Source organism: Amblyraja radiata, chromosome 10, assembly GCF_010909765.2.
Source record: "Amblyraja radiata isolate CabotCenter1 chromosome 10, sAmbRad1.1.pri, whole genome shotgun sequence".
In the NCBI taxonomy this organism is placed as follows: Eukaryota; Metazoa; Chordata; class Chondrichthyes; order Rajiformes; family Rajidae; genus Amblyraja; species Amblyraja radiata.
The window spans coordinates 58,134,196-58,147,160 of record NC_045965.1 but is presented as its reverse complement, the minus strand read 5'-3'; the positions used below and the strand labels follow the sequence as shown (position 1 = coordinate 58,147,160).

The 12,965-nt window shown below is 41.1% G+C and overlaps 1 protein-coding gene across 2 annotated transcripts in view; it reads left to right on the top strand.

Moving 5' to 3' along the window:
- Nucleotides 1–12,032, top strand: part of cdc7 (cell division cycle 7) — a 55,544-nt gene extending 43,512 nt beyond the window's left edge. For both annotated transcript variants that reach the window (XM_033028977.1, XM_033028978.1), the window contains 2 exons: nt 6,899–7,048; nt 10,650–12,032. In XM_033028977.1, the coding sequence (XP_032884868.1) occupies nt 6,899–7,048; nt 10,650–11,059 (560 nt within the window). In that variant the 3' untranslated portion in view covers nt 11,060–12,032. The remainder of the gene's footprint in view (nt 1–6,898; nt 7,049–10,649) is intronic.
- The last annotated feature ends 933 nt before the right edge of the window (nt 12,033–12,965 follow it).

The following is a 12,965-nucleotide window of genomic DNA, read 5'->3' as shown; positions in this document are numbered from 1 at the left end:
CGCGCCCACACACACACACACACACACACACACACACACACACACACACACACACACACACACACACACACACACACACACACACACACACAGACAGACGCATATATAAATTGTCCCTAGTGTAGGATAGTGCTAATGCACGGGATCGCTGGTCCCTGTAAACTCGGTGGGCCGAAGGGCCTGTTTCCACACTGTAGCTCTAAACTAAATTTCACTGTGACAACAAGCATATGTGACATAGATCATTACAATTTATTAATTGATTATCATAACCATGTTGACAAAGTCAAATCCACTTTGGTAATGAATAAATTCCATGAAACAAATCTTGGGCTAGCAAATACTTTTCAATGAAATTATGCCATCTATGCACGTTATGCTGATTTTCTTTCAATAAGCACCAATCATTCTTTACATTAAATCATTTTTAATGCAAAGTTTTAGTGGAATTTAAAGCAAAGATAGTAGAATTTTGAAAAAATATTGAAAGCGGGTCTAGTGTTTCAAACTAGGAATGTTTATAACTTAGCTTCAAATTAATGCATGGTAATTTTGTTGAGTTAGGAAATTAATTTCTGTTTTCCATCAAATTAAGTTGATAATCCCCAGGACTAAATGACCCGTATCCTAGGGTTCTGAAAGAAGTGGCTATGGAGATGATGGATGGTCTCGTGTCAGTTTCCAAAATCCCATTCTTTCAAGAAAGGTTTCCACAGTTTGGAAGTTAGCAGGTATAATCTCACTCAGAAAAGTGACAGACAACAGAGGAAACTGTCAAATAGTTAGCCTGTCATCAGTAGTGGTGAATATGCTGAAATCTCTTGTTGAGATAATGATAAAACGATGGAAAAATGATAGTAAGATTGAGCAGAATTATCAGCGGAATTGTGGATGAGCTTGTAGTAGAACAAATCGGGGAAACCAATTTGTGGGGCAGATTTGAAGTTTCAGGAGGACTTTGATATGGTGCTACGTAAGAATATTAAACAAAATGAGAAAGTGCAATATCAGGAGTAATGTACTAAAATAGATTGAGGATTGGTAAATGGACAGAAAAAATAAATAAACTGCCTATTTTTGGATTTGGAGGCAGTCTAAAGGGGTAATGTAGGATTTAGTGCTGTTGCCCCAAATCTTCAAAATATAAATGATGCAATGATTCAGATTAAGATTAGTATTTCCTCGTTTGTTAGCGATACAAAACTGTATGGCATCGGAGGTGTATAAATAGGCTAAGTGAATTGGGAAGGACATTGCAAATAGTGTAATGTAAAAACAAGTCATCCACTTTGATTGGGGGAAAAAATACAAAAGAGTACATTTTACATTGAGGTTTGAAAGGTACTGATTTTAGGAGGAACCTAGGTGTGTGTCTCTATTTAGGAAGTTAAGAGTAGGTAGTGCAAAAGATAGAGACATGGTATGTTGAGTTTCATTGAAAGTAGATTTGTGCACAACAATCTTGTTCCAATTAACTAGGTATTTATTTAATGTTTTTGTTTGAAAGTCGGAAATATTGAGCATTTGAAAATTCCTTGACTGCAATCTGCATGTCGTGTATTCTTATCTCGTCAAGGTTCATCCTACCCTCTGCTGCAACTTTTAGTTATCTGCATTACGCCTGGTGAATTTGTTGCTGAAACAGAAGTAGCCAGCTGGCCTTGAATCCAAATTCTGGCCCTTGAAGTAAATTTCTGGTCACGTGTTGTTTCCTTAGACCATAGACAAACATTTGTACATCTGAACCCGAGTTCCTAGTTAATAGGAACATCTTTGGTTGGTTGAAATGGAATAAATGTTGACTAGTCTAACCAGATACCCATTTTGTTATTTAATAGTAAGATTAAACGAGAACTTACCAGTTTGAAGTTTGATCTGTATTTTATGAGGAGTTACGATGAGGGATTACGTGAAGAAGCCCGCCAGGCGCATGCGTGTCATTCTTCAAAGCAGCGGTGTGGAATCACAGATAACTGTAATGACTAAACATAGTAAGATTAGAGAAGAGGTACCAGTTAAGTATATGATCTGGGTGGGAGCGGAGGGCACGTAATCCCTCATCGTAACTCCTCATAAAATACAGATCAAACTTCAAACTGGTAAGTTCTCGTTTAATCTTACTATTTTACTTTGGAGTCACGTGAGTGACTACGTGAAGATTTTAAAGCTCTGATTTCATGCCATGGAACGAGTCCATGCATCACGTCTGCCTTGACTGTTGGGAGGATTGTGTTAACATAATTTGGACATGATTTCGACATTGAAATCATAAATTTTTTAACACAAGTTTATAACCCCTTTATATGGGTTTGAATTAATTTACAGAACTTAAATTGTTTCTGCAAATGTTCCAGGTTTCATTACTGGTTTATTTCAAATAATTGGAATGTTTTTCCCCTCCAGACCATCCTGCTACCTTGAGGATTTGGTCCATTGGTACATCCAACTGTATCGCTGCCGATGTAGCTGCAGGCCTGGTGGAAAGAGATTTTTTAAATTTTAGTATCCACCCCAGCCTGTGTTTAGCAACTGTTTCAGCCATCTTGAGATGGTCTGGACCGTCACTCTTGGTGTGGTTACTAGTGGCTGATAAAAAATGTGCCTTTTCATTGCCTCTTAGGATATTCGTTTTCTCCATGTGTAATGACAGATGTTTTATTATACACAGACGGTCATCTGTTGGGTATGACCTAATTGTATATAGAAGCCTGCTGATCCCTTTTTCTGTTCTGCTTACTATCTCATAAATATGAAATGTAATATTTTCCGTTGAGAAAGTCATGTTGTCCAGTCTTGTTTTGCAGTGACTGTATCCTCTGTGCCGTGACCAATACCATTAGCATGACCGTTTTAATGTCAGTCTGTGTAAGGACAGAACTGTTGCTGGAGACCAATTCCTGAGCATCTTCAGGATTATACTCACATCCCATATATGGGAGTATCTGGTACTCCTCATAGACTTTGTACCAGTGGGTCAGTCCCAACAGTAATGGTCTGTCCGCTGCCATAGGTAAGTCGATAGGGCACTTCTGGCGCAGTTGATGGCACTGTAACTGAGCCCCTCATCGTAGTGGAGGCCTGCCAGATATTCCAGAACAGATGGGATGTTCATGTCTCTGATTCCATGTTTGATACCACTGGGAACCATGGTTGTGTAGGCCAATCGGGTACTACCAATTCCAGATGCAGAGTCTGTTGTATTTCCTTAATACCCGACTGATGAGGCAGGAAAGGAGGGAATGCGTAAATAAACAATTTCCCCTCCCCTCCAATGCAGCGAAAAATGCATCTGTCGCCGCTGCCCCAGGGTCTGGTTCCTGTGTAACATAACTTGATAACTGGGACCTGGTGTCTGCCACTGAATTTAGTCTTCCTGGTAGATAAGTGGTTGATATCCAAATATCTTTCTGGAGACACCATTGCCAATTTGTATGGCCAGATTGTCACATGATGTCGATTTGTTTCCACCCTGTGGTTAATGTATGCTACCACGGTGGTATTGGTATTGGTGGCTCCGCACCAATTGTACTGGCATCAGTTTGTAGTACCATGGAAAAGGTTACTGACAATGCTTGGATAGGAAGGAACAAGGCCAGAGTTATCTATCCACCATTTTAGTTCCATTTTAGCCTGATTGGTAGTTTCACAGATCTGTAAAAGTGACCTGCATAATTTAGAGTGCTTGTTTTTTGCTCTCTGTATGTTTTGGTAATGTAAAGGTCCAAATTATGTGGCTGGAAAGGCAGCCATCATTATGCCAATTACTTTGGCTACCAATCTGATGGATGGTTTGCTGATGTCAGTGAGGTTTTTATAAGCCTCTATTAAATCTGTAGCCTTTCCCTTAGGCAGAGTCACCGACATGTGAACTGAGTCAATGGTGAAACCCCAGGTAGTCCATAGTAGTGGGAGACGTTAGTTTAGATTTAACTGGATGAAATGAATCCCAGTTCCCCAAATAACTTTTTTGTGGCTGTTACAGTTTGTTTTGCCAATTCGAAAGTTTTTGCACATAATGAGTATGTCATCTAAATATGCCATGACCATGTGTATACGTTTCCGTAGAAACGCTTGGGCTGGTTTCAAAATTTTTTGTGAACAGCCTGGGCTGATGATAACCCATTTGGCAGTGCTTTATACTGCTAGAGTTGTCCCATCCAGTTGAATTTAAGTAACATCTGTGGTCACCTCGTATAGGCACTGAATAGTAAGCATCTTTTAAAATATTGCTGGCCATTGAAGTAACCTTTGGGAATTAATTGTTAAGCAGTAACAAAGGTATCTATTTTGTTAGATTTTTGATGATGCGATGACCATCATCTTTTTGTTTATATATTGGACACGAATTTTAATGGTTCGTGTTGAGTTTTCTCAATTACACCTTTTATGTAAAGCCGCTTCAGTTCAGATTCACTTTTGATTTCCTTTATCAGAAAGCACGAACATTCGGTTCAGTATATGTTGAACTGGAGGGCTGTACTTGTGTATAAACTCTGTTGTATATCCGTGGATACTGCTTAAGATATCGGTTGTTATCATGCTCCATGCATTCAGAAGAGAGTGTTATCTCCACCCAATCTCCGTGCCCACTGTTTGTAGGGAACCAGACCCACCTACCTCCATAGTTACCAGTGGCAGGTTTACCTTTTTGTAGGTTCTTCGCTGTTGTAGCGCTGGGGTCTGGATTTACGGTTTGGTTGGCGTTGGAGGTCCCGCATCTTCCGAGAAGGCCGGTCTGGGCCATGGCCTAAAAGACTCATGTTTTTGAGTACCGGTCCTTCGAGCTTTCACCAGTTTTGCTGGTGGGTGCGTGGGGGTGCTAGGTTCCAGTAGGTTCTCTTTCCTGCACCCCTTGCACACTTTCTTCTGCGGACCCCTCTTCCAGGTCAGCCCAGAACTGACCCGCAGTGTTTCCCTCTGATGAGGTAGAAGCACTGTGCAGCCCTCAAAGAGGTACTGCTGTGGGTTATCATAGGGCCCACAGTGACCCGACTCCATGTCCCGGAGTCTGTCACGTTGGAGCAAAGTTCCATACACCGCTTCTTCCCGCTCCAGCGCTCTCGGGCGCTGGCCGCCAGAGGTGATTCAAAGTCGGACTCCTCTGAGTCCACGACCTTGTTTGTTTTGTGTCTAGCCTTTCCGCCCGGCCGCGTGGATCTGGCCGGTGCGGAGGCGACATCGGGCACAGCTGATCCCACTACGGGTGATCCAAGTGCTGCTGGTTGCCCGCTGCTCCACGGTCCTCCTTCTCCAGCTTTGTCCTTACTGTCCTTCCGTGGAGTGGATATGGCCGGTGTGGAGGACATCTGTGCACAGCTGATTCCATCGAGCCACCAGCTTTGTCGCAGCCCGTTTTTTCTGCACCTGCAATCAGCATAGAAATGCAAAAAAAAAAAAGACCGCAGCTCTTACCTGCAGGTCCATTGCTACAGGTGAGCGTCATTCTAACCCTTCTGCTGCCGTTAATGACTCAAAGTCAACGGCCCCATTTGAATGGTCTCCCGCCCGGCCGTGGTGTTCTGGCCCGCGCGGGACCAAAAGTCGGCACTGCTCTCCTTATAACGGGAGATAAACGTGCCTTAGGCTGCTGCTGCCGGCTGCCTGTGACTCTGCTGTCTCCCCCAGCCAGCTTCACTAGCAGCACTGTGGACACTCCTTTGTCCAGCTTCCCCTCCTGTACAGACCTAGCGCGGGGAAACATTAGTTTTGCTCCCTCTCCCGCCCGGTGCGGGAGTGAGTCGGGAGCGAAAGCCGGGCACAGCTATTCCCATTACGGGAGCCGACTCCGGCCGCAGCTGTAGTCCCCTGTTGCGCTTACTCCACCTGGCTTAGCCACGGCAGGAGCGCAATCTCCTTTGTCCCCTAATATTAAAAAGGGGACAGAGCACAAATACAACCCACTGTCTTTGTGGGTTGTTGGCTCCGATTTCCTCCACCCGTTTGGGGTGAAGTTTGGCACTCGCTCCCGTTATGGGAGATAGTGGTGCCGACGTCCGTTGCTGGCTGCCTGCTGCTGTTCAGCGGCAGCTCGGGAGCCTTCCTGCAATCAAGAAAAAGGTAAGGAAATCTCTTACCTGTTGTTGCTGGTTTTCAACCTGCCGTTCGGGAGGAACGTCCTTCCTCCCGCTGTGATTTCCGCAGCCCACAGACCCCTGTAGCGTCGGGCCTTGGGGCTGTTGTCCGAGTTTGTCGGACTGACGGCTCCGGAGGCTCCCTTGTCGGCGTTCTCTACCGGAGCTGAATTCGCACGGACTCCAGCTAAGGGAGACTGTCGTGCCACCGGCCGTTGCTGGCTGACTGCTGCTTGCAGACTCCTCCCCCGCCAGCTTTCACAGCCTTCTGTAGAAAAAAGGTAAGTATGGAACGATGTTCCCTTACCTTCTGTTGCAGGTTCGAAACCTGCCGTTCGGGAGGAACGTCCTTCCTCCCGACAATGACGAGTTGCAATGCGTGTAGCACAATGGCACGCATGCGCCTGGCGGGCTTCTTCACGTAGTCACTCACGTGACTCCGAAGTAAAACATCTGATTGAATTTTGCAAACTTTGTGTTCCCCTTTTAAAATCTGAGTGGAGATATATGCTAGTAAAATTCAATTGAGTCACTTGATCACGGCATGGAAAATGAAGGGCAACTTTTTATATTAGGTTCAACATCTGTGTTCATCTTGTGGGATGGGATGTCTGTTTTAAAACTTGTATGTGACTGTGCAATACATTACAGAAATGTGCTTTTTTTGTGTGTTTGTAATGCAAAACCTAGCCACAATAATGACTGCTTCAGAAAACAGCTTTTTTAAGCTTTGTAATTTCTCTTGCAGTGGTTTTAAAATATCTAAGAAATTAATTGCTTTTAGTTTGTTTTTTATATGAAGACCCATAATATGCTTTGCTTCACAGCTATCGACATGTGGTCTGCAGGCGTTGTATTCCTGTCCTTGTTGAGTGCCCGGTATCCATTTTTCAAAGCCAGTGATGATTTAACTGCATTGGCACAGATAATGACTATTCGTGGATCGAAGGAAACCGTCCAGGCTGCCAAATTATTTGGTATGTTATACATATTCATAAAATCAATTTAAAAAAAAAAGATCACTACTATTTTGCTTCTTTCTAAAAGATATTTGAGATGTGTTAAGACAAGCAGTGTTTTTTTAACGTCCAATACTTCATGTGAAAGGCAATGTCAAAGGCGATGTTTGACCATAGTTGTACTTGCCACAGATTTTATTTTTAACAATCTATCAATGTCAATACTCAACAGTTTCTGCTCCGTATTAAACATCAAAAATTTTAAACATTTTAAAGTAGCTTAAAATTAACAATCGGAACAAATATACATCATTGCAAATATTTTTTGTCACCCAGCCTCTTCTTAATAAATGTGTTTTATTCTTCATTGATTCCAATTGGACTACATGCTGAATGTCCTCACATTTCTCTTTTGAGAATTCTCATTATTTCTATCTCTGTGTCATTTTCTTTCTCATTGAACTCTGAGCTAGACAAGGATAACACCAAATGTACCCTAAAGATGGGGTCCCGGTACAACACGGCTACAGTACATGACTACCCACGTACTGAACATAAGGCTGCATACAATAGATGGTTAGAAGATCAAGCAACTGGTAGATCTGATTAAAGGTCTTCAGCCCTGCTACATCCAATTACATATGGTGGTGGGCAATTGAGCAGTAATTAGCGGCCATCTCTAAAAACATTCTCAAAGAAGATGGATGTGAATGAGACCAAAACATTTGCAACCATCTTCAGAAGTGGATTTATTTTAGTTTCCTCTTGAGCTCCGTGGCAGTGCGCTGAATTGTGGCAGAGTGGTGAGCTTTGGTTGGTTGCTTTCTAACCTGAGAATGGTCAGGACTTTGATGCTTCTCTGTTGAAATACTAGAAAAAACTATCTTTGGCTGATGTACAGGAAATGGCCTCATGCTGCTGATGTTTATGAAACCACTCCTGCATGAGCCATCACCCCCAAGTCTGAATAAAGAAAGAAAAAAATTGGAAGGAAGTTGTAACCACTTTTCTACTAACAAGTTAGCAGTGGAGCGGCACTCAGTAACATGAATGGTGATTTATATCAGTGTGGGTCAGATTCCAGCTACATTTCCTTGATGTTGGGAGAGTTGGCTAACCAACAGAAGGTACTTCTCTGGACTGCAGAGAGAAAATAAGACTAACAACATGCTTTACTTGCGCACACAAGTAGCGCCATCTAATCTAGCTGATGCAAGGTCTAACTGAGACTAACCCAAGGGGGGGAGGGTGGAGCAAGGAGTTAATTGATTAGCAAAGTTAATAACTGCTGTTGCATATATTAAGAAAATAAATACAAAGTTAAACTTCTAAAATATTATCTGGCAGTATTGAAAGGTTTAATGTAGATGCTCTGAGAATGCGGGGCGTCCTGAGTTGGACTGTTTAACGATGTCACAATATTTAACCAAGTAAACATGATGCTAGTGTGGCCAAATAATATTATACTCAAATGTGCAGGGGGTAGTTCTAAGAGACATCGCATAATTGACTGGAAAACTGAAAAAATATGTAGTTTATAACAATACAAAAATATGTGCCTCCTTTTTCCGGAGGGAATTTAAAGGAAATAATAGTATCATGTTAACTTGTAACTTGAAGTTTTTGATAATGACTACATTTGTTCCAAACGCGAGGCTACCACATGCAAAAGACACAGATTAATGTTTTATTTTATACAATATGCCTTATATGCCTCCAATTTGAAACTGCACAGGATTTTTGTAATACTGTATTGTTCCTACACTTAGTACTGGTTGTTTATAGGATTTGTTTGCAGATGGACATGTTTTGTTAATAAATAGTTCCATGGGGTGATTGGTCACTGAATTAACGCAATCCTTTAAAAAAAAAAAATCAAAACGATGAGCTTTCTCATTGCCAGATGTAATATTCTTTTCTGAAGTGTACAGTTTGATGCAGTTCCTTGTGGGTGCACGGGCATGTGTTATTAATTATATAGTTGTAAGGCACTGATGGTGCATGGAGCATATTGCATGTGGGCTTTTACTTTGCCAGATGTAATAGCCCTAAGTGAAAGGAATTTCAGATAATTTGATGCAGCTCCTATCGGGTTGAAGCTGGCAATTGCAAAATATAATTGCAAACAGAAAAGTTAAACTGGCATAAGATCTTGCACTGCCCACACTTGGTGAACAGATACAATAATATGTTGCAGAAAAGTATACAAGGGGCAAAGATTTCAGATTCGCATGTAACATCTTTGCTAACATTAAGAAATATACAACAATCCAGTTTTTTTATTTCTGTTGCCAAGAGGGGTGCCACATGGAGATCTTTAAAACTATGAAGGATTTGATAAGATTTGTGTGCAGAATATTTTGATTGAATTGAAGGATACACCATTGAAACAGGTGTTTCGGCCCACATTTCCATGCCAACCATTAATCACTAGTTCTATGTTATTCAATTTTCTCAACCACTCCCTACACACTATTAATTGTGTGCCTAACATTAGTGGTAGGGCAGTTAACTGGGGGAAGATGAGCAACCGGATTAATATGTGCCAGAGAAGGCAGGGATATTAGAGCATAGCATTGTTAGTGAATGATCCTGTCTGAACGATTTGATTGCCTGAATATTTTGAAGAGATTACGAAGCGTGGTGTCGAGGACAGATGGTTCATAAGGTCCACGAGGACTTCAGTAAGACCTTGGACTTGGGAGATTGATCCCACGTGGGAGACTGGTGCAACTTGGCTCAATGTTTTATTAAACCACAAACCCCTCAGTGCCACCTCTTTCAGAACAAGCAAGAAACCTGGGATGCCCTACTTGGCAAAGTCCGGATAAATAATGGGAATCATATAAAATGATGGAAATGTCAGTGCTCGCTATGTGTTAACTAGCTAACGCTGTAATTAAAGTCCCCAAAGATGGAAGATCTGAGGAAAAAAAATTTTTTTGAGCCTCCCCCCTCCCATGCGCCCTTTAGATTTTGGTTGTGGATACTGTTCACATTTGAGTGATTAGAAATATTTTAGTTTTTTTCAATCGCCCAAATGGAAGCTTGATTCTTAATGCTCAGTTTCAGTTTGCCTCGGGTTTAAACTTGAAGGTGTGCCATCGAGACTGTGCTATAGTATGAAAGGATGTGTTTTAAAAGGAGGAGGACCCTTAAAGAGAAATACAGTAGTAGCATGGCACATAAAATCAGAAAATCTTAGGAATGTTGGAAAAAAAATATTACGCCCTTGAAAAATACGGAAGTACAGTTTGGAAAAAAATGACAGGGAGCTGGAACTCAATTATGGGCATGGATCTTCAGGAAGGTAACAGCGGTCTTGTATCAGGTGCCTGTCCTCTGGTGCTATGTGAGGTGATTATGAAAATGTTTGTTCTCTATGCCATTCGCGTTCCAGCATTGTGTGTCCATCTTCGGTGTAGACCAGCATTTGCAGTTCCTTCCTACACAATTAATATTTATAGTGCTATCAACCCCAATCTTTAAACATATGTTGTATTTTAACCAAAATGTTTGTTTTCATCTATTGGAAAATCATTTTTTTATTTTGCAAAATAAACTTGTGTGAATGATAAGGATTAGAATGAATGCATCTTATTTAATTTCTCTATTCTAGGTAAAGCCGTGTCATGCAGCAAGGAATGTCCAAAATTGGATTTGAGGACTCTGTGTGAAAGACTCCGAGGAACACACTGCTTCAGTAAACGAAAATCAAGTCAAAAGAGTGAGTTAATGGATTGTTCACATATCTCTGGCACGGTGCCAGCTCCAGATGCAAAGGATGAGGGAACAAAACAAACTGCTTCTTTGTCATCCATACAAGAGGTTCAAAACCAAGCCAGAAAGGTAACGCAGGATGTCGAGTGGAACTCTGTCAAAGGCAAAGCTAAATCATCAGATGTGAAGAACTGGTGTGCAGTTTCAGATCTCGCCTATGACCTTCTCGATAAACTTTTAGATTTGAACCCAGCCACCAGAATAACTGCAGAAATGGCTTTGGAGCACCCGTTCTTTGAAGGCATCTAACTGGTGTTACGATATTTTGCGATCTGTGTTGCATTTGTGGATTATCACAGATGTACAGAACAAGGCATTCAGAATTTTCTACTAAACTAACCAGCCTCTTTTTTTTAGATCGGATTTTTTTCATTTTCTCAACCACATTAGTGAGCATTGTTGTTACCAATCCTCTTTCTTCAAACCTCGCAAAACAGTCCCCATTTCTCAGGAAAATTTTGTGTTTTGATGTAAGTAATCTTGTATTCTCTGTGTCCTCTGAGTTTGATTGTCAATCATTTTATTAAAAGGCATGGAAGGAATGCCATTAGTGATATTATTTAATTTTTATTTTCTTCTCCAAAACTTCAATATCAAACAATATTCCAACAGAGGAAACAAGAAAGGCTGATAACATGATTAGTGTAGCTGACAATCTGGATTGACTGATTTTCCAAGTCTACACAAATGTTGCTGAAGCATTTGGGTGTGAAATTCATGAGAAAATTGATGTCAATTCTATCTGAAAACCCTTTAGAATGTGTACCCCTTTGTCACCAAAAGCACTGAAATGTCTTGTCTACCATTTGACTTTTTCTGTTTGCTCTTTATACCTTTTATTACAAAGCAAAGCTCTTCAATGAAAATATGTGGCTGTCATGCCTGTCGCTTGTGGTATTTATTGCATTTTTCATCACATCAGTTTTTTGATGTGATATTTATTGAGGGTTGCAACAATGTGATCTGATCTACACCAAATGCAGAATGAACTGAAGATTTTGTTAAATAATGGTTGCAATGTAGAAGTGGATCAAATGGATCACGTTTACTTCTGAACTTTTGGTGATTATCATTATGGTCACCCTTAAGGTGTTTGTTTAAATATGCCTTTTTTAATTTGGAAGACTTATTTTTGACTTTTTATGGCGTATAGATTTGAACAAAAGATCAAACTGTTTATTTCAGATACACATTCCAAAAACATTAAAATATATGAAAATGCCTTTTGCTTGTATGTTTTCTTTTGCCTGGGTTTTTGATACAGATCTTCACGTCAGCTTAATGACTCAGTTCGACATTGGTGAATGAGAACTGAAAATGGCTTTGCTGCCAACTTTTCAATGAGAAGGATTGAAACTGGAACTTCAGAGGGCACACACTCAACTTTCAAATGTTGATGGCTATCTCTTGTTTTGCTAACTCCATTTTTAATGGATGAGAATGTTTGGGTTGGAAACAGACCAGTAATGCAGACCTAACTGTTGGTACTGCCCTTGCTGTTGAACTGTTGATGAATGAGCTTTTAATTCCATCAGATCTCTTCTCTGGACCTCTTATCCTAACAACATCCTCGTTCCTCTTTCCATACCTGAGAGATTCACCAATTTCCCAGTCTTTCAGTCATCTTTCAGATACTTATTTTCATACAGACGTAACAATTACTTGGCCTATTCCATAAAGAGCATTGGAGTGCCTTTTCTGCATGAAATGCACTAACCATATGCTAATTGATTCACTCTTTATAGGCAAGCGACAGTAAACTGAGTGCTTTGCCATGAGACCAATGTCAGCCACGTTTAATATGACCGCAGACTTCAGTGTTAATTATATTTGTCATTTGTTATACATAGCTACATAAACAATAGGTGCAGGAGTAGGCCATTCGGCCCTTCGAGCCAGCACTGCTATTCAATTTGATCATGGCTGATCATCCATAATCAGTACCCCGTTCCTGCCTTCTCCCCATATCCCTTGATTCCGCAAGCCCTAAGAGCTCTAACTCTTTAGAATGCCTTAATCTCTTATGATTAAGGACTGCAGATTAGAGGAACTACAAGATTGTGGCTCAGTGTGCAGTTGAAAACAAAAGTACGTCAGCGAGGTGACGGCAAGAGAGGGGTCGGGGGGGGAGGGGGAGAAAACCTCGTATGTGGTA